General features: G+C 46.2%; 1 protein-coding gene across 1 annotated transcript; it reads left to right on the top strand.

Annotated features, from left to right (window-relative positions):
• The first annotated feature begins 10,436 nt into the window (after positions 1–10,436).
• LOC125534716 (4-hydroxyphenylacetaldehyde oxime monooxygenase-like) lies at positions 10,437–22,165 on the top strand. Its single transcript, XM_048697857.1, has 4 exons — positions 10,437–10,919; positions 13,087–13,524; positions 13,664–13,727; positions 21,612–22,165. Exons 1-4 carry the CDS (start codon positions 10,437–10,439, stop codon positions 22,163–22,165), a joined length of 1,539 nt encoding a protein of 512 aa, XP_048553814.1.
• The last annotated feature ends 607 nt before the right edge of the window (positions 22,166–22,772 follow it).

Raw genomic sequence — 22,772 nt, 5'->3', positions numbered from 1 at the left:
CAGGGCCGCCGGTGCTGCTCCTTCCCCGCCGCCGCCGCACAGGTGAATTTCCTGCACAAGTGAAATTGGACTGAATCTGTAAACTTGTTTATACTCCTGGACTGTGTTTGGAACGAATTTGGAGTACAAGGAAACCAAAACAATATCTGGACTGTGTTTGGACTAAATTTGGATTACTCTTGGACTGAATTTGGACTGAATTTAACTGAAACAATGATCAAGACAACGAATAGTACACAAAACAGGATAGTCCAGAACCATATGTGACGGACCGTACCCCAAAAATAAAGGACTTGGGTGGGTGCTGCAAGGAGAATCAAAACAATTACATATATCCCTAAGTATTGTTATATGTTAAAAAACTGCCAACATGACCTGTTAGGCTATTCCATTGTTTTCCAATTGGTTTCAACAAAGTGCTGTGATGTATGTGTCTTAACATAACTCCTAAAAAATGTTCACAACCTGAATTAACTACACTTTTTCTCATTGAAGTGAACATAGCAGCAGTTTAATCAACAAAACCATACTTTACTATAGAATGTATCTTCTGAATGCATAACAGGATATGTAGAGAGAGAGAGATCGCCTTGGCAACAACAGATGGTGCGCATCCTTGCCGGACCGGAGCAGCTTGTCCCTGGCCCTCCCCACGGGATGGTACCAAACTGCACACACACCAAGCAAGAGAGCACGCATCAGATCATATGAGAAAATGAACAAAAAATAGAGAGCACGCAAATTTTAAGCTCTGTTTACTGCAGAAATCAAGCATAGGCAGTAGTGCTGCTAGTGTTTCTTTCTGTTGGTTGTGTTGGACATGCAACTCAATTTCTGTTTGTTTCAGACTAGCAGACCAACATATATACATGTAAATTGAACTACTACTGCTACTGCTCAGTACATCAGTATCAAAGAGTGGACTTCGGCTACCATATATACATGTACTAATAAACTACTGTACTAGTAAAAGAGGGAACACAAAAGGCAAAAATTGGAATAGCAGAGCAGAAGCATGGAAGAGGGACAGTTGATCTCTTGGCTAACAGCTAACAGCTAAAATCCTCTGGGCTATGACTTCAACCAGGACAGTTGATCTCTTGGCTAACAGCTAACAACAAAGAATTGCCCATATAGCCAATTTACTGCCCTATAATGATTATAAGAACTAGAAATAAAAGATATATCATAGTACTGAACAGTTGAGCAGTTGCAGATCCATCTAATCATGTGGAAAGTCAGTGAGCAGTTGCAGATCCACCATTGCCACCATCTAGTCACGAGGATTGGAGTCCTCCTCGGTCTTGACACTGAGCTTTTGCTTCCCCATGACCTGCAGATAGGTCACCAACATAAACCATTTGAAATGATTAAACAAGTGCACTGGAAGCAATCTAGATCAGCATACAAACATCCATCTTCGGCAACACTTGAAGCGTAACTACTAAAACAATTATGAACCTGAGATAAGTCGAAGAATCTTACAAGGATAAAATAAGTTACATAAATTCATCAAAATAAAACACTACATCTCTGTTTCTAACCAGAGAGCCAAGAGAAGAACTATAACAGATGTAGTTCTCTGCCTCAACATGCTGTAATAATATTATCTCTGTTGACCCATGTCCATCTGGGTTAATATGAAATGTAAAAAAATTGAATGAGCCAACTTGGTACATCATTACAAATGATTACTTGCTAAGAGAAACAAGTCAGAAAACAAAGCTGCATATAACCACCTAAATATTATGGTCAAGTACTAATTATCAAACTGGCATATCCACTTGTCTGCTACTCCCTATGTAATCAAATGCAAGACATTTTAGGTCACTTCACAGATTTAGTAGTTTGTAAGTAGAAGAATAGAAATTTGAAGAAAAAAATGGTGGATACGCACTAAGATCATGGCACATAACAGGTGTTCAAATCAATGGAAAGCAAATGTATTTTGGAGATGGTACCATCCCTCTCTCAGAATAATCAGAGCCCAAAATTCCACATGTTGATCGATTGATATGCCAAACAGGGGGATCGGCTGAGGGGCTCACCGCGGTGCGGATGACGAGCTCGGGGAGGCCGGAGACGTCGGAGCAGCGAGGGCGACGCGGATCGATGGGGGAAGGCGCGCGGCGGCCGACGGGGAAGAAGCTCGGATCCGGCGATGTGGGGGCGCCCAGCTTGAACTGGTGGCCGTAGTCGATGCAGAGGGGAGCTGCGGAGCTCGTGGACACCTTCCCATGTCGCGGATCTGGCGATGTGGTGGGTGAGGAGGTGCGGATCGACGAGATCCACCCATCATCATCACCCTTCTCGAGGTTCTTGACGCTTGGGTGATGCGGATGCGGTGCTGCGCCTCCTGCGAGTGACGCGGATGCGGTGCTGCGCCTCCTGCGAGCCCTTGAAGCTGGCCTTGCCGGCCTTCATCGACGGCGGGCCCTTGGAGGGGAGGGGACCTCTAGCCAGGGAGGGGAGGGGAGGGGAGGGGAGGTGGCGCCGGCTGCGGAGTGGATGCGGTCGCCAGCGGGAGGAGGTGGCCGTGGAGGAGGTGGTCGCCGCGGTCGAATGGATCTGGGAAGTAGGGAGAGGGGAGAAGGAGAGGGTAGGGGCGCCGGCTGTGGAGTAGAGGGCGGGGGGGCGGTGGGGGCGGCGGGTCGTCGATGGTGGCGGTGGGGGCGGCGACAGATCGAGATCGGGGAGGGGGCGGCGGCAGATCGAGATCGGGGAGGGGCCGGCGGCGAGGAGATGGGGACGAGGGAGGAAGGGGGCGACGGGGGGATCTAAGCTAGGGTTTGGCCTGCGGGCGGGGGTATCTCCTTTTCTTTTCTTTTCTTTTCTTTTTTCTTTTTTCTGTAGATAGATGGATGGATGTGGGATGGAGATATGGATGGATGGATGGATGGACGCCATGTCATCAATCTGTGGACAGAGTTACGATTGGTTCAGAAAATCAGTGATGTAAAATAGTTTTTAAATACTAAAAATAGAGGGATTTTATGAAGTAGCTATCAAAAATATTTTGCAAAAGGGTACCACACAAACTTTCACTAGAGTTAGACCACATTTTATGGATTAGGACCAATTTGTATGCATTTTTCATATTTCTAGCTATTTTTAATCATTTTTTGAGTGGCAAAAATGTTTTTTTTGTGAAGAACCAACCAAATAATTGTTGCAAAATAGGACCTAATCAATTTTATAAAATATTAGGCCATATTAAATGCACAATTGACCAAATGGTTGGGTGTAAAAAGTTTTGATCCACCTCTCGTGAAAAAGACAAATTCCCACCGGTTCAGCTGGAAGCGGGTCAAATTTGAACTGCAGCTGCCTCATAGTTTGCTCTTTATTTTTTCCAAAAATCATTTCTAGGTACATAAGTATCTATTTAATAAGAGAAACACCAAAAAAATTCCAAGATTCAACCACTAGCTAGGAACGGTCAAGCCCGCCGTTTTGACCGCATTTTGAAACAGGCATAAAAAATTCAAAAAAAATCAAAAAATTGGAAAACCTTCGCATTGTGTCATTATACGTGACCAAGTTTCCAGGAAAAATAATAAACTTGTAATACGGAAATTATTTTAGAAAAGTGTTCTCAGAAATGAGCTGTCATGAGTGAAGATTCATGGCTTTCAAGCCAAATGATCAATCTTATGGCCACATTCATGGCATAGTTTATTCAAATGATCTCATATTGTGCACAAGGGTGCATATTGGAATTCCAAACAATGTTGCCTAAGGGAGTTTTCACTTTCTTTGCACGGAAAATTAATTTTCCATTTTCCAAGTGCCCAAAAGGAGGTTTTTTTGTGAAGGACCTCCAAAATAATTGTTGCAAAATTGGACCAAATCATTTTTCTAAAATACTAGGACATATTTAATGCACAATTGACAAAATGGTTGGGTGTAAAAAGTTTTGATCCACCTCTCGTGAAAAAGACAAATTTCCGTCGATTCAGCTGGAAGCGGGTCAAATTTGAACTGTAGGTGCCTCATAGTTTGCTATTTATTTTTTCCAAAAATCATTTCTAGGTACATAAGTATCTATTTAATTAGATAAACACCAAAAAAATTTCAAGATTCAACCACTAGCTAGGAACGGTCATTCCCGCCGTTTTGATCGTATTTTGAAACGGGCATAAAAAATTCAAAAAAATCAAAAAATTGGGAAACCTTCGCATTGTGTCATTATATGTGGCCAAGTTCCTAGGAAAAATAACAAACTTGTAATACGGCAATTATTTTAAAAAAGTGTTCTCAGAAACGAGCTATCACGTGTGGAGATCAATGGCTTTCAGGCCAAATGATCAATCTTATGGCCACATCCATGGCATAGTTTGTTCAAATGATCTCGTATTGTGCACAAGGGTGCATATTGGAATGGCAAACAATGTTGCCTAAGTAAGTTTTCATTTTCTTTGGACGAAAAAACCATTTTCCATTTTTGAGTGCCCAAAAGGAGGGTTTTTTTGTGAAGGACCTACCAAATAATTGTTGCAAAATTTGACCAAATCATTTTTCTAAAATACTAGGACATATTTAATGTACAATTGACAAGATGATTGGGTGTAAAATGTTTTTATCCACCTCTCGTGAAAAAGACAAATTTCCGCCGATTCAGGTGGAAGCGGGTCAAATTTGAACTGCAGCTGTCTCATAGTTTGCTATTTATTTTTTACAAAAATCATTTCTAGTTACATAAGTACCTATTTAATCATAAATACATGGTTTGGTGGCGATACGTCGAGGTTTGGGTGGTGGCCGAGGGCCCGAACTCTAGAGCGCGTAAACTCGCATGCCCGCCGCGTGGTCACCGCGTGACCGTGGTGTTGCCATGTGTTCTGGGTGGCCTAGGCATGTCTAGTGGCTTGGGCACTCCCCAGGTAGGTGCTAGGAAGAAAATTACAACATAAGATTCTCACGAGCAGACCAATCGATGCTCAAACATGAATTAGCAGCCAAGTGTTTGATTAGCGATACGAGAAATGTACATGGCTAATGGGCGTGAGTTTTGGCTGAGGATGATCAGTTACTAAGGAGACCATCTTCACAAATTTTCAGCTCAAAAGGAGGAGCCGAGGTGGTACTTGCTTTGCAAACTACCACACTGGACATGACTACGAATGTTGAAGCTCGGGTCAAAATAATAAATGGATTGAGCTGGCATTTGGTGGAGGATGGTTATTTGGGCATAGGAAAGCACTATAAAAAATGGATACTATTTGGACATGCCAAAGTGGTACTTCCTTCACAATGCTTTTCTATGGACAAAAACTTGGGAAAACTAGTGAGAGAGATTGGATGAATGAAATGAGCTCAAAATTGGTGTAGATAAGTTACTTAGGTATGGTCATGCGCTGGTAAATTTTCAGATCATTTGGGTAAGCCTAGCTAGTACTTACTTCACAAAGCTTCTCTCGAGGTAGAAACTTTGGAAATTTCCCGAGAAAGATTTGCTAGGAAAATTGAGCTGAATATTATCATGTGGCAATGATCTAGGTATGGAAGAGTGCCCGAAAAGTTTGAGGGTAATAGGAGGGATCTATATAACACTTGCTTTGCAACGTGCCAATTTGGCCATAAAATATAAATTGAACCTGGGCTCACATAGATGATTTAACTGAGCTGCAATTTGGAGGAGGGTGATAATTTGGGCATATGAAGGAACTGTATAAATTTCATGTCATTTAGAGATATAAAAAAGGTACTTCCTTCACAATGCTTCTAGGTGGACAAAAACTTTGGAAATTTGCCGAGGAAGATTTGCTAGGCAAATGGAGCTGAATTTGTCATGCGGTAATGATTTGGATAGGAAAGAGTCCCAAACATTCCGAGGGCAATCAAGAATAAATAAATAGCACTTCCTTCATAAAGTGTTGTTGTGAACAGAATAGGAAAATGAATATTGTTGAATTAGTTTTGAACTAGGCAAGGAAGGATTTTTACATATTTGATGAAGATATGCCCCAAAGAATTTATGGGATTTTTTTGGGAATTTTGGGAATGATAGAAATATAGGTTGCTTCACAACCTAGGGCAAAAACTGCCACATGGACATGACATATAGGCAAAACTGATGAGATGGCGCCTAGTCATCACAACCCACCACAATCTACAAGGCTATGACCATCTATATTGGTCATTAACAACTAGAAATAAGGCAGCGGACTAGCATTATTTGCTTTGTGACCATTTCGTGTAAGGAAATTACGACCTTTCTGACCAAAATGGTCGCAATGGTTTAGGGCTTGGAGCCCCCTGAACAGCTTTTGACCAATTGGTCTAAAATGGTCATAAATTTATGACCAATTCTTCGAGGGTCACTGACAGAAGGTCATAAGTTGACATATTTCTTGTAGTGGTAGTCTGGCGTTCAGTTCTCAGGAGACGCCTCCAGTTGCCGCCTTCACCGAGCCTCAGATAGCCTAGGTGCCAAATATTATTAGCCCAAACACACTCAAGAAGGCAGTCTGTGAGCAGAACTCGATCCCATTACAGCAGAAGAAGAAGGGACGGAAAAGAAAGAATAACAAGGGTGCCAGCCAGCCGGCACCGAGTACGATCCGTGCTCAGGACGGTCCACCTTCACCTAAGGATATCTCGAGGAGGGTGCATGTGGCGGGTAGGCCGATGCTACCGACTAATCTGCTCAATGCTGCAACCGGTGCTCTGCGGAGTCTGCATGACAGTGTTCTTTCTTTGGAGAAGTGGCGTCTCTCCGAGAATGATGTGGCATACCCGGTTTTCGAGGCCAAGGTGCCAGAGGGCAAGGGCTTTGTGGATAACGCCATTGGGGGTACGATCGTCCTGCGGTTTGATGACATCTTTGCTATGTTTGACCTTCATCCTCTACACTACACCTTCGTTTGGCTATTTTCGCTGAGTATGGAGATGCGGATCATTAGAGACAAGACCCCGGACATCATGATAGTCGACCCCTTCTACATGCGTGCCAAGATCTTGGGTAGCGCTGGGGACCGGCAAGTCGCGAGTTCATACCTCGAAGGCGTCATTCTGGCAAATCCAGATAAGGATAACTTCCTCGTGCCTTACTTTCCCGAGTAAGTCATCCCCTCACCGCCCCGTAACATATGATTTCTTAGATTTCGATCGTTCTTTTTTTCTAGCATTCCGTGTTTTGTGTAGTGACACACATTGCACACTCATCCTCTTAAGACCGAAATATTCCATGGCCACATATTTCGACTCAGACCGTCAGTCGAAGAAAGACTGCGCAAATATCAAGAAAGTTCTTGATGATGTTCTCCCCGGCTATGCCAGATCTGGAGGCACCTTCACTAGGCCAATTCGTAAGTACGGCAAGCACGTGTTCGCCCATAATACGACGTTCCCTTGCGTCAAGCAGCCGCCTGGCGGTCAGAAGGATGCCTACTACGCCCTCCATCACATGCGGACGATCGTACGGGACCATAATGACCTTCTGCTACCAAATAATCTCAAAGATTGGGCCGCAAGATTGTCGGCAATCCAGGACGCGGACATCAGACAAGAATTCTTTCGCATCCAGTCAGGGTTTGTAGAAATCATTCATCAAGATGTCCTTCATACCTCGGGGCAGTTCTACCTCAAACATCAACCGTCCAACAGTGAGATAGACACAACGCTACAAATGCAGGCTGACAACGCCCGTAATTTCATGACCATCACGAGAGACGACGGCTTCATCCACGCTTCGGTCCCTGAGTCGAGTCGAAAGTAGTGAGGCTATGTGTAGTTCTGGAATATCGATTAGCTCATGTTGTAATTAAACTTTAATGAACTTGTATGTCTCTTTGGTTTGGACAGTCGTCCAACTTAGATGTAATCGATGCTATTTATTAGTAGGACCATGAATCGTGCTATTAATGTCTTGCTTTTCTCTTCCGATCCTTTTGTTGCATACTTATATATTGCTTATGTATTGTCTGTGAATTGTTATTAACGTTTTGTTTGGCTATGGCATAGAGATGCCGTCGTATGTCATGTACAAGGGTAAGGTTTCCGGAGTCTATGACAACTGGGAGGAGTGTCGGAGACAAGTTCACCATTTCAGCGGTAACAGTTACAAAGGGTACACCACTAGGGCGGAGGCGGAATCTAGATATGCGCGCTATCTAGCCGGGGAGAGGAGGGAGCGGAGGAGGAACCGGATGAAGGCCAGTTTCATCGCGATGATGCTCATCGTGATGACCGCAGCTCTCTTCTATGTGATGTTAGTTTAGATGATCGATATCGACTTGTAATGTGAAGACAAACTCGCTACTCGCGGTCTCGAGACTTGTAATGTTCTATCTTTGTTGGGTCTTTTGAATTCAGAGACTAATATGGTGAGTTGTATTCGGAGACTAATCTTCTATTGTATTCGATGAATTTGTTGTTGATGTGTGGTGCCGTCTATATTCTGTCCAGTAATATATTTTGTAACCTGTACAAATATCAGAAAAGAAAAAAAATCTCTAATATTCATACAAGTGGCGCACCACCAACTAGTGCGTCATTAGTAAGCCAGAGCTCTCTAGTGGCGCATCATCAACTAGTGCACTATTAGTAAGCCAGAGCACATGGGTAAATATGGCCCCTGGGAGGCATACTAATGACGCACCATGGAACATACTAATGACGTACTGCGTGATGCGCCATTAGTAAAAAATACTAATGGCATGATGCTAGTGGCGCACCTGTAGTGTGCCATTAGTAGGCAAAACAGGTGCGTCATTAGCAGGCCTTTTCCTATTAGTGTAGTCATCAGGCCCCGTGCCGCCTCCCACTGCTACTGCCTCTTGTCGCCACCGAGGCCGCCGCTGGGCAAAGCCGAGCGTAGCCAGTGAAGGGGGCGGCGGGGATCTGCTGCCTCGCGGCCCATTGCGCAGTGGCAGGATGATGGCTGCCGGTCCTGGGAGCCGGACGATCTTACCGCCAGATCGGATCGGGCACACGGGATCGCGGGCCAGGTGGGGCGAGACAGGGGCCTATTCCCGCGCGTGGAGGTGCTATAATTCTATGGAGATGGTAGATCGTGATCTGGTGGTGATCCGGCTACATGGAGCAGTGGGTTTTCAAGGCGAGTGCGAGACGACATTGGCAATGGATGCATGGCTGCTCCACGACAGGGCGCCCGTGTGGCCATGGACGTGAGAGCCTATCTCACGCGGCCTAGTTGGGCTTGGACGGATCGACAACTCTGGGACGTGCCTAGATGCTGGCGCGGTGGTGCCTGGCGGCGCTGGCTACTAGGCACCATGGTGGTGCAAGCACCCGGCCTGGCGGTGGCAGGCTGGATCGGGGCGGCGTGCGAGCCTGCTTTCATGATTATTAAGGTGGTGGTCATCATGCTTCTCTCGCATCACGATAACGTCCTGCATGATATATAGATCCTACTCGATCTAGCCATCGACAAGTTCCGAAATGGCCCCAGGAGATCTTGCTCAGAATATCTGGATCAGGTGTCGAGTTGTGGCTTACTGGGTGAAAACCTAAGGTCTGACCTTCATTGGTCATTGGTTGTGCCCGGCGATTGCCTTGTTGAAGGAATTGTTTTGAGTGCGCGGACTTTCTTCAGGATGAAAACATAAGATCTTGCATCGGGCAACGACAGTGCTTGTGCACTGTTCCTTTCTTGGAGGCGTTGCTTTTGGTGACATTCTTTATTTTTCGTGTGTTGTATTAAGTGGTGGTATCTATGCTGCTGTTGAGGAGGCGATCGCTTTGGCGGGTCCTTTCCTTTTTCCTTTCTTTTTATTTTCTTCTTTGACTGTGTGAATCCTAGTTGTCTTTGTAACATCTTGTTGGTGCAGAGTCCGTGTGTAATTGATATCTTTGCAATATACCTCCCTCTAAAAAAACATACACACAAATATTTCAGTTTTTTATATGCCAGCAGGTTCAACTAAAGTTAAAAACCATTTTGCTGAATAAATATGTGTTTGTAAGGAAAAATTTATAGTACCTAAAGAGTTAACTTTTAAGCATTGAACATCTTTGCAAGAATTTGTTACATTCGTTTTTTTCCTCTTTGAGATGTGCACCTTTGATTTAAGCATTGTGCAAATTAAAAATGCCAGTTTTAGTCGACACTAGTTGTTTGTTTGTTTTCTTGTGCATGTGGGCATCATCACATCAAGACGGCACAAGTGACAAGTCCTTGAACATTTTATTAGTACTACGCTCCCCTCTAACTACTTTGCTAGCTACTGGCTTTTTTTGTTTCTTTGTTTAACAGAACTGTGGCAGGTTCCATTAATGGGTGTCTTAAGCCATCTTCTACTTCGCCAACCAATGTTTTTTCTTTTCTTTCAATGATTGGGGTTAAAATGACTTGACCAAGACCAACTGATACAAAGGTCCTTTAAAACGCCAACTAAGAATGGGCTTAGGAACCTTCTATTTAAACCACCCGAGACCTCAGCCAAAGCCACACATCACGCAAGATTAGAACAATGCTGGCTTCTCAGCTTCTAGAGCTCCTACCCCAACAATGGCAGCTTCTGCTAGTAATCCTCCCACTCGTTTCCCTGCTCTTCCTCCTACACAGGAGCCGGAACAGGTCCGGTAGCATTAGGCTGCCACCAGGGCCCTGGCAGCTGCCCATCCTGGGCAACCTGCACCAGATCGGCCCACTGGCCCACCGGAGCCTGTTGGCGCTCTCAAAGCGGCACGGGCCGGTGATGATGCTGCGGCTGGGCATGGTCCAGACGGTGGTGCTGTCCTCGCCGGAGGCCGCACACGAGGCTCTCAAGACCCACAACGTCGACTGCTCCGGCCGGTCCCCCTCGGCAGGGCCACGGTTGCTGTCATATGGCTACAAGGACGTCATCTTCTCCCCATACGGCGAGTACGTCCAGGAGATGCGCAAGCTTTTCATCCTTGAGCTGCTCAGCAGGCGCCGCGTGCAGGCCGCTTGCTATGCTCGCGATGCCCAGGTACATGCGTGCTTAGTTTTGTGAATGAACGAATAAATCTTATCGATATCTTATATTTGTCATCAACTTATCACCCATGTGGGAGCGCACACAAAAAATACTTCCTACTATATAGATCGATCCTACATTTTCCATATGAACTTATGCACGACATAAAATTTGTCAGAAGTGTAATAGAAAAACAAGGACAGTTAGCTGGGTTACTCGCACACATATGTGCACCAAGAATTACTATATGGACACTAAGAAATTTTTGAGTGACTAAGAAATGAAGAGTGACATAGACACTAATATTATGAGATTATAAATACTGGGTTTTATATCCACCATCCAAACTATGTTTAATACACCAGTGCTCATCTTAAAAAAGTGGTTCCATGAAATGTTTTAATATTTAAAGTTAAGCCTTCCAGTCCTACGGTTCAAGAATCTATATACCATAATATTAGAAAACTGAAAATAATACAAATACCTTCTGGAGTTTATTACAATAAAAACTGTCCTGTATGTACACCAACAGCAGCTAATAAGAAACTTTGTCGGCTGAGAGCAACCTTGTACATTGGTATATTGATAATGCATACTAGAAGTTTGGATTGAAACTAATTGATGGACCAATTGTAATTGATGTTAGATCAGTTTGTGCCTTCAAAATTGTGATGATGTGTCTGCTACTAGATTATTTATACCAAGTTAGCATATTCATAGTACATGATATTAACTCAGTACACATAACTAAGATGGTGAGCCATCCGATTGTTCGTATGTGGTATCAAAAGGGTCCATTAAATCTGCAAGTGTTTGCGGTTTATTTAGATGGACCATATGCTTTTATTTATTTACAATACATACTTTTGTGCAACATTAGGTCTACAAATATGCTACTCCCAGACTTGTGCATGTGTACTCAATTAGTTATTATATAAATACTAAATGTGAAAAAACTTAGCAATACAAGTCCTTAGTCCGCTAAGAAACAGATGCTCATTGATACTAGATGTTTGTTTACATATGTACTTGAAGAGACACAGAAGAAATATGATTCTACTTGTATGAAAGTATGTCCAAGAAAATCTAAAGTGGAAATGTATTTCATTGATTGCTTCTGCTTGTTCATATTCTAGAGTTAAAAATGAAAGTAAAAAATATAAAATGACATGATACTCTAGATAATAGAGAGAAATTAAATAGGAGAGATACAAATTTGCTTCTAACCTGAGGCATGCATTCGTGATGATCTAGGAGTTTTGATTTGTGCAGGTGTGTCTATAGTGATTTAGTGTCTCTGATACTTTATGGTATATGGCTATATCAAGGTTTTCTTGCAGGAAAATTATTAAGATCTATCATGTGTGATTAATTTAAATGAAGACCATGATTATATATTTTCATGTACTGCCGAATTTTAGAGGTTGTTTCCATCCGCAAATATAAATATATACTAGTTAACGATATAGTTAATTATCTATCTTCTCTGGTACATGTTGGTGTAATTTTGAAGATAACTTAACTTTCTCTCTGGAAAGTTATGGAGATTTATGAGTGTGATTATTTTAGGCATAATTATCAGCACTAGATATTTTTTCTCTACTGCCAACGTAGAATTTTCAAGGATATGTCTATTTTTAGGACAACTATAAACATATGTTAGTAAAATTATAGTCTTCCAACATTTCGATCGTAAAGTTTAATCAAACCACTCATGGTATAACTTTTGTTATAATCTTTTTTTAATACAAAATAAAAGATTTTTTTTGGAGATGTGACGTGTTATAATTTTTCAAGGGGACACATGTTAGTTACATTTGTATCATGTCCCTAAGTAAAATTACCTAATAGTTGTGCGATGGATTACATTTGTTCCTTGAGCCCATTTGACAGAATGCATGTGTGAGACATGCATCCTTGGTAGATAGTTTTAAACTATCACAACTAAATGCGGAAAATAAACTAATCTCATGTTCAACCAAGCTGCAGATTTTCACATCTGATGGTTAAGTACGGTTGCTTTCTTCAGAATTAATACTAGCCAGTACTGTACATAGAGTTAGAGCTTTTGCCATGTAGAGAACTAAACATAAATTATTAGTCAATGGGTAAGAAAATATTGAGAATTAATAGGGACTAACTGTGGCACTCCTATTAATTTCTACATGTCAATGATTAGGCAGAAAAGCTGGTGAAGAACCTCACCAGTATCGGGACAAAACCGGTGCTGGTTCCTGACTACATCTCTGCCACGTTGGATGGGATCTTTGGCTCTTTTGTTTTTGGGGGAAACCGTGCTGCGGAGAAATTCAAGGGGCAATTGGTCCCTGTGATGAACGAGGCCGTGGACATGCTGAGCAGCTTCTCTGCCGAGGACTTCTTCGCCAACGCCGCTGGATGCCTCTTTGACCATGTTACGGGCATCAAGGCCCACCGACAAAGGATCTTTAAGAAGCTCGATGGATTCTTCGAACAGGTCATCGAGCATTACGTGAATGAAGACCCCACCAGAAAAAAACTTGATGACAATTGCGGATCAGCACTAGTGGAAGAACTTATCGACTTATGGAAGAAGCGCAATAAGATCACTAAGGATCATGTCAAGGCTATCCTCATGGTAATAATAATTATATCATTTGTTGTAGAAGATTCATCATACGAATCATTTTTGGAAAGAAAAGAATTATTATTTGGTTCATCTTCTTGTGCAACTAGTACTCAAATATATTTTTCTCTCGTGAATACATATGTTTCAGGACACTTTTGTCGCTGGCAATGATACTAGTGCAATAACAATAAACTGGGCAATGGCGGAGCTAATTCGCACTACCGGAAACTGGCCCTACCCCGACGGCCAAATCAATGCCGACGGCTGCCATCGGCCTACTTTGCGCTATGCCGACAGCCATGTCTTGGCCGTCGGCGTATCTTGGCCGTCGGGCTACCACGAGCTAAGCCGACGGCACCCGTCGGCATACATATGTCGTCGGCCCAGCTGCGAACATGGCGACAGCAGCCGTCGGCATACCCAGGCCGTCGGCATACCCGTGGGCCCGGCGACCCCGCCCGTGACCAGCGGCTAACGTCGTCAAATCTATGCCGACGGCCTGGACGGCCGGCCGTCGGCATATATCGTCATGCCACGTCACAGATCCGCGGCGCACCGTCCATGAGCTAAGCCGACGGCTGCCGTCGGCATACCTGCCACGTCAGCGATCCGCGGCACGCCGCCCGCCGCCTAAAACCTGGCCGTCTCTATGCCGACGGCTATGCCGTCGGCATAGGTAGGCTTTTTTTTCATATGTATTTTTTAAGCTTTTTTATGTATTATTATATAAACTAACATGTAGCATGTTAAATATAAACATACATATGAATATATATGTAGTTTATATTTTTTTCATATATTATGAATATATATATGGTTTGTATTTTTTCGAGCACGTTAATAATGTGCGGTCATGTTCTTTTGAATATAGATCATTATATTTTATTAAAATCAAAAACAACTATGCCGACAAAAGTTTTGTGGCGGTTGCAAACGCCCGACACCCGTCTCCAGAGTGTGACCCCCCTCACGTCCGCGGTGTGCCCCCCTCATGAACGGTGCCGGCACCTGGAGGGGGGAAACGGACGCGTCGGGTCTACACGGTGGATGTAGCTGTGGGTTTGGCCCGGATGTTGCTCCCGGGTGTCCCTACGGGTGACCTGACACAACCGGGTGCAGAGGTCCACTGGTCAAAGCCCGTCCGTGGGAAGTCAAAAGGCTAGATCTCGTGGTCAACCGCTCCACGGTTAGGCGGGACGGGGGCCCTGGGGGGCGGGGGTAGCAATGCCTCCGGAGCATCGTACCGGACCCTCATACATGCGAGGTGGTGTTGTGGCATGTTCAAAGAGGCGGCACGCATCTCAGGGGCGTGGCCCCCCTAACGGATGGCGCCGCCGCCGGCACCTGGAGGGGGAAAATGGACGCATCGCGTCTACACGGAGGGGATGTAGCTGTCGGTTTGGCCCGGATGTTGCTCCCAGGTGTCCCTCTGAGCTGACCTAACACAACCGGGTGGAGAGTCCACTGTTCAAAGCCTGTCCGTGGAAAGTCAAAGGGCAAGATCTCGTGGTCAACCGCTCTAGGGTTAGGCAGGACAGGGGCCCTGGGGGGTAGCAATGCCACCGGAGCGTCGCACCGGGCCCTCATACATGCGGGGTGGTGTGGTGGCATGTCCGAAGAGGCGGCACGCGTCTCCGGGGTTTGGCCCCCCTCACGGACAGCGCCACCGCCGGCACTTGGAGGGGGGAAACGGACGCGTCGGGTCTACACGGAGGGGATCTTGCTGTGGGTCTGGCCCGGATGTTGCTCCAAAGTGTTCGTATGGGCTGACCTAACACAACCGGGTGGAGAGGTCCACTGGTCAAATCCCGTCCGTGCAAAGTCAAAGGGCTAGATCCCTTGGTCAAATGCTACAGGGTTAGGCGGGACGGGGGCCCTGGGAGGGTAGCAATGCCACCGGAGCGTCGCACCGGGCCCTCAAACATGCGGGATGGTGTGGTGGCATGTCCGAAGAGGCGGCACGTGTCTCCGGGGCATGGCCCCCCTCACGGACGGCGATGACACGGTAGTAGCCATTCTGCGGTAACGATGCGGCGTGAATATTATTAAATACTCGGAGCACGATAAAATCATGAGTTTTTTTGCACGACGTGGGCACATGTGCTATAGGAACGATAATATTTTTTTCATAATTTTTGGTGATGGAGAAGTATCCGAAAAATTCCCTCTACGCGGATTGCCCTTCGCGCGTCTACGGCTGTGGCCGGCGGCCTCCGGGGGCTAGCATGCCGCCAAATCTTGCGTAGGCGGCCTCTCACGAGTTTGGAAGTGTTGTGGTGGTTGCAAACGCCCGGCACGCGTGTCCGGGGTGTGCCCCCCCTCACGGACGGCGCCGCCGCCGGCACTTGGAGGGGGGAAACGGACGCGTCGGGTCTACACGGAGGGGATCTTGTTGTGGGTCTGTCCCGGATGTTGCTCCAAAGTGTTCCTATGGGCTGACCTAACACAACCGGGTGGGGAGGTCCGCTGGTCAAAGCCCGTCCGTGCAAAGTCAAAGGGCTAGATCCCGTGGTCAAATGCTACAGGGCTAGGCGGGACGGGGGCCCTGGGGGTAGCAATGCCACCGGAGCGTCGCACCGGGCCCTCATACATGCGGGGTGGTGTGGTGGCATGTCCGAAGAGGCGGCACGCGTCTCCGGGGTTTGGCCCCCCTAACGGACGGCGCCACCGCCAGCACCTGGAGGGGGGAAACGGACGCGTCGGGTCTACACAGAGGGGATCTTGCTGTGGGTCTGGCCCGGATGTTGCTCCAAAGTGTTCCTATGGGCTGACCTAACACAACCGGGTGGAGAGGTCTACTGGTCAAATCCCGTCCGTGGAAAGTCAAAGGGCTAGATCCCGTGGTCAAACGCTACAGGGTTAGGCGGGTCGGGGGCCCTGGGGGGGTAGCAACTGGACTCACATTACCCCCTTCACGCAGATTCCCTATTTTAAGGACCTCAAACTTCCATACAACATAGACGTGATGCACACCGAAAAGAATGTCGCAGAGTCCCTTTTTCACACGATCGTCAACATTCCTGATAAGACAAAGGATAATGTTAATGCTAGAGTTGATCAACAGAATATTTGCGATAGACCACGTCTACACATGCAGCCTCCCACAGGCAGTCGAAAATCTTGGTTCAAGCCAGATGCTGACTTCGTACTTAAAAAGGATCATAAGATGGAGACATTCAAGTGGCTGAAACACGTCGTGAAGTTCACTGATGGTTATGCGTCGAATATAAGTAAGGGGGTCAATCTTTCAACGGGCAGAGTGACCGGGCTCAAGAGTCATGACTATCATGTATGGATTGAGCGGATTATGCCGGTGATGGTTCGGGGCTATGTTCCCGAGCGTGTCTGGCGTGTGCTTGCGGAGTGAAGCCATTTCTTCCGCACGCTTTGTGCTAAAGAAGTATGTCCTGAGAAGATAAAAGAAATGCATAAGAAGGCGCCGGAGTTGATATGCAAGCTAGAGAAGATCTTCCCGCCAGGCTTCTTTACTCCGATGACACATCTCCTTTTGCACCTCCCGAACGAGGTATTGTTGGGGGGCCCTGTGCAGAATCGTTGGCAGTACGGCCCTGAGAGACAGAACAAGCATCTGAGACAGAAATGTGGAAACAAAGCTAAGATTGAAGCTTCCATAGCTGAGGCAGTTATCCTAGAGGAGGTGGCAGACCTCAGGACTGCCTACTATCCGGACCATGTTCCCACATTGCACAATAAGGTGTTTCAATTAAACTCATGCACCCTATAATTTCAATTAAACTCATGCACCCTATAATTTCAATTAAACTTGTAGGGAAATGATCCGACCGAATCAATGGATGAAGAATTGAGATGGGTTTCCATGGGTTTTGATCCTGTCGTCATGACATGCGAAAAGTATGATGTGAATGGGTATCTCTTCCATACAGAGGAGCACCAGAATAGTCGGCCTGATCCCAAAACCATAAATACCGGAGTCTTCACTGAAGGAGATAATGAAGTAGATTACTACGGAAGGGTAGGAAAAATATATGAGCTTACATTCAAACGTGGCCGCGAACACCTAAGTCTCATTGTGTTCAAATGCCGATGGTTCGACCCCAAAAAGGGTCTGAGACATACGCCTTCTGTTGGTTTAGTTGAAGTTAAACCATCAACCGTCTATGCCGGAGCTGATCTATTTATCGCCGCTACCCAGGCCACACAAGTATATTATCTGCCTTACCCATGCCAGAAAGAGTACCTAAAGGGTTGGGAAGTTGTGTTCAAGGTGTCGCCGCATGGTAAGCTACCGGACCCGAACGATGATGATTACTACAACATAAACCCCATGACATACGAGGGAGTGTTCTATCAAGAGGAACATGATGACGTGGTCCGAAACAACGAGGATGATGACTTGGGTTATGTTGACCTGGACCCAAACGACGACGATGCACGGATTGATGGTGAGGCAGTTGTGAATCAAAGAGACATAATTATGCTTGAAAAGTTAAATGAAGACGCTGACGATGAGGAAGAGCCTCCACCTCCATCAGACAACGAAGAAGATATGCGTGATAGTGATGATGAGACCGGTCCACAAATAGATTACAATAGTGATGATTCATATGGGTTCTAGAAAATGTAAGTTCTTTTAATGATCATTACAATAGTATGCTTAATGTGCTCTTCTGGTATTAATGTTTTTCCTGTATGCTTGTTTAATTGATATCCTTACTAATTGTTTATTCTCTTCTCAATGCAGGTTTAATAATCATGGGCAAGTCCAGCGGCGCTAGTTTCCTCAGTAAATTTAAAGGACTTACTCGGAGTGGACGAGCCCACAAGGTTCCCTCCCGACTATGCGAGGATGACACCTCACAGGGAGGTGGAGGGGTCGGGGGAGGAGACCCTAGAGGAGGAGGCGGTGGGGGGAGAGCCCCTAGAGGAGGAGGAGGTGGGGGGGAGGCAACCGAGGCAAAAAACTCCGGGCCGTGTCTGAAATAGGAGGGTCTTCTTCGATGCCCTCCTATACAGAGGCACCTTCTGAGTCTGAGGAGGAGGAGTATGTTCCTGATGGCGAGGAGGAGGAGGCCGAGGAGGAGGGTGAGGAGGAGGAGGCCGAGGAGGAGGGTGAGGAGGAGGCCGAGGAGGGTGGAGGGGAGGTTGATCCCGCGTTGTGGGGTGACTTGCCACCGGGTTCTTCGCAGGGGTGGTTGCGTGGTAATGCCGGACTACCTACACCACCTTCTATCGAGGAGCACAAGTGGCTCATTGAACCTGTGGGGATAGAGTAAGTGTCTCTCAATCATATTTTCAACACATGACAACATTTTCTTATTGTACACATGGCAATCATTTGATTCTTTTGCAGAAACTGGATCCTTCACGGAAAGGGCCGTAAACCGAACGGCCTTATCACTGTCATGTTGAAGGAGTTTTGGCCTGGCCTATTCTGCCTGCGGCCAGACAGGGACCCGCAGCAGCGGGTTTTGGCCACGAGCTGGGCCCACTACGAGGCTTGCAGCAACGCGGAGTACGGGACGACCGCTAAGGTCGTGATCACCAAATTTTGGGTAAGTTCTCTTCTGAATCACTTGTCTTCAGTTTCGTTCATAGTTTATCATTGAATCACTCAGCTCATGCCTTGTTTGCTTCTGGTTTTTGCATGATTGCAGCAACTCTATAGAGTTCTTGACGAGCACAAGGCCAGAGCCGACGTGGTCTTGCTTGCGGCTGCGAAGAAGAAAGCTCGTCAGTTGCAGTACGAGGTGCGATGGGTTGCCGTCTCGCAGTACTACCACTACTACCTGCACCAAAAGATGCCCAAAACTCAAGCGCAGAAGCTACGACTTACCTTGAGCAAGGAGCAGTTCATGATGGTAACTATTACTAACTTTTCATTGTTTCAAGCAGTCAACTATATGTTTCGTGCTCACATGTCATGCTTCCAAAATTTGCATAGGTTGTTCCTCGTTGGTGCTATGGAAGGCATGACGGATGGGCGAGTTTGGTGGATAGGTGGCTCGGCGCCGATGCAGAGTTTGCTGCCAAGAGCATCAAGGCCCGGGCTAACCGTGGAGACGACGGGACACACGGCCAAGGAAACAGGAACCACTGGGGGTTCAAGGCCATGAAGGTATATCTATGTGCATGATGCATTTTTGTTCTTCTTTACATCATGTTCTTATGTATGGCTGACTTCTATTTGACGTTGTAGGAGGACAAGTTGAAGAGGCCGCTCTCAGACATGGAGTCGTGGAAGCTGGCCCGCGAGCGGAGTCATCGCAAGGAGGGCGAGAGCCAGTACTACGGCAAGACCAAGGAGCACCCGGGGTCTTACATTCATCACTATCAGGAGTTGCATCCGGATGTTCCTGTTGCTGAGGTTGCCCAGTCTCAGATCGACGACACGGCGGTGGTGGCCATCCAAGGGAAGAAGAATGGCCGGTATCCGTGTTTCGATGGCTTGATCACTCCTTCGATCTCGTACACACGGCTTCGGGCTAGCAACCCGAGCCAGTTAGAGAGTACGGGGCGTTCACAGACTCCTTTAGCCCGCCAGCATGCTGTAAGTACTTCCTCTTTATCTTTTTCTATCTTGCATTCTCAGTTTATTTTCAGCATTTCTCACTTAGAAACAACCTAAATTATGTAGGCATATAAGGAGTTTGTCGAGCATAGGAATCTCGAGGTGCCGGAGTACTTGAAACGAGTGAAGGCAAACGATGATTACAACCGTCAGATGATGACGGTTAGTTTTGCCCTCTTAAAACCAACCTAAATTTTTGCACTTTCATTCCTTCTGATCTTCTAGTTTGCTTGTTTAACTAACATTCAGGCTATGTTGGCGTCTTGGACTAACCGCACGGATCCACCACAAATGGGACCCCCACCACCACCTGCGGGAGAACCCCCACATGTGCCCACGTTCGATGAATGGGTGGCACTAGGCAGTGATGGTTCAGTTAGTACATTTGCCTAACTACTAGCAAACTAGTTCTCGTTCATGAAACACTATCATATCATATTTACCATTAGAATCTTTTCTGAAACATGTAGGGGACTGGTGGCTCGACTCCTGCTCCGTCGACCCTAGTCACTCCGATCTGGCAGATTGGTGGTGGTCGCGATGACGGTTTTGGCGGAGGTGGTGGTGGTGGTTTTGGCGGAGGTGGTGCTTTTGGCGGAGGTGGTGGTGGTTATGGCGGAGGTGGTGGTTTTGGCGGGGGTGCTCTTGCTTGATGATTCCGTGCATGTGGCCATCGTGCCATGCCTTTCATATTCCTACTTTTATCATGTTTCATGTCTTGCACTATTTTTATGTTCATGAACTTCCATTGGTGATGATCTTTAGATGATGTGATGAACTTGAGTATGTTTAGATGATGATGGTGAACTTGAGTATGTTTAGATGAACTTGAGTATGTTCACATGATGAATTGTCATATTTCTGCATAATTTCATATTGTTCTGTTTTGAAATGCTGTCAAATGAATTGGAAAAGAGAAAACAGGGAAAATAAAAAAAACAAAAAAAAACTATGCCTACGGCAAAGCCGTCGGCATATATACGCCCAGGAGTTACCAGGGCTTGCCACGTGGCAAACTATGCCGACGGCTTTGCCGTAGGCATAGCCCTGCTGCCAGGAGAAACAAGGAGCTGCCACATGGCAGACATATGCCTATGGCAAAGTCGTCGGCATAGATTTCCATCTATGCCGACGGCTTTGCTGTAGGCATAGCCCTGCCGCCAGGAGAAGCCGGGGGACGACACGTGGCGCAGGTATGCCGACGGCTAGGTCGTCGGCATAGATTTCCATCTATGCCGACGGCCAAGCCGTCGGCATACCTGCGCCACGTGTCGTCTCCTGAATCGCGCTGTTGACAGCGCCGTCCGTTGCCGTCAGACGGAAAACAACGCCGACGGCTAAACTATGCCGACGGCTATCCCACGGCCATCGGCATATGCACCTATGCCGACGGCTATACTACGCCGACGGTCTGACACATCTACGCTGACGTGATCTACGCCGACGGGGCTATGCCGACGGCGGCCGTAGGCATAGATCTATGCCGACGGCAAAGGACCTATGCCGACGGCCCTGGGCCGTAGGCATAGCCCGCGAGTCCGGTAGTGTCGGCACCCAAGGGTGCTCAAGAAGGTACAAGAAGAAATCAGAACTGAGGTAGGGAAGAAAGAGAGGGTGCAAAACGAAGACATGTCCAAGCTAAACTACTTGAGAATGGTTGTCAAGGAGACCCTACGGCTGCGTATCCCGGCGGCTTTGCTGGTTCCAAGGGAGACCTTACGGAAGATTCAGATTGCAGGATACGAAATCCCAGCTAAGACAAGGGTTATCGTAAATGCATGGGCTATTGCTAGGGATCTCAATGTTTGGAAGGACCCGGAGGAGTTTTACCCTGAACGTTTTGAGGACACGGATATAGACTTCAGTGGGGCACATTTCGAGCTTTTGCCCTTTGGCTCGGGACGGCGCATCTGCCTAGGAATGGACATGGGTGTGGCCAATGTAGAATTCATCCTGGCCAACATGCTTTACTGCTTCAACTGGGAGCTTCCACCTGGAATGAATATTGAGGATTTAAGCATGGAGGAGGAAGGCGCTCTGACCATTCGAAAGAAGACGCCGCTGATATTGGTGCCGACAAGGTACACTGCATATCAGTGATAAAACCAAATGGTTGGAAATATCACCGGTCACTTCTTCATGTTTTGTTGTATCTGTCATTTGTTTTGTGTTCATTTGTTTACAATAAGTAAGTTTGCCCGTCCATGCTTTGCGGTTGTTACACTGCTCAATGTATTATGTAACCTGCTATCAGAAAATGGTACTAAAAGCAAAAAATATACGGTGTTAGCCAAACGAAAAAATAAGCAAGAGTTGGTTGGAAAATTAAAGCATTATTAGGTTAATCCACCTAAATGCCAAACACAACTTAGGATGTGTCTCTTTTCATCCTTGTGATGATTGTATGTTCCTTGTGTTAATTAATGTAGTATATCCATATAACTCTAACCTACGCGTATTTGTATCTAACATTTTAAGTGACAAGTTGGGTATGTGGTCTGACCTTGGGATTGAAGAACTTGGTACTTTGCTTCTTAAGTCTGACAATTACTTGTATGTTCAAGCTTTCTGAAAATGAGCACTTGCCTATGTATCTTTTACCCGTGCCTATCCAGTTTTCTTGTCACTTGGTGGCTGTGGGTGGGCGTTGGGGCGCTACATTTGAAAAGTATGTGCGCCAAGCAACAGGCTAATGGCTGCCGCCGCC

This window comes from Triticum urartu, chromosome 2, assembly GCF_003073215.2.
Source record: "Triticum urartu cultivar G1812 chromosome 2, Tu2.1, whole genome shotgun sequence".
NCBI classification, from domain to species: Eukaryota; Viridiplantae; Streptophyta; class Magnoliopsida; order Poales; family Poaceae; genus Triticum; species Triticum urartu.
The sequence above is the reverse complement of the archived record's forward strand: the minus strand, read 5'-3'. Positions and strand labels throughout refer to the sequence as shown.

What these genes read in the sequence shown, in the direction of transcription:
- LOC125534716 (XM_048697857.1), top strand. Translation starts at nt 10,437, where the DNA reads ATGCTGGCTTCTCAGCTTCTAGAGCTCCTACCCCAACAATGGCAGCTT. An exon ending in GCTATGCTCGCGATGCCCAG is followed by an intron (nt 10,920 to 13,086) that starts GTACATGCGTGC and finishes GTCAATGATTAG; the next exon opens with GCAGAAAAGCTGGTGAAGAA. An exon ending in ATGTCAAGGCTATCCTCATG is followed by an intron (nt 13,525 to 13,663) that starts GTAATAATAATT and finishes CATATGTTTCAG; the next exon opens with GACACTTTTGTCGCTGGCAA.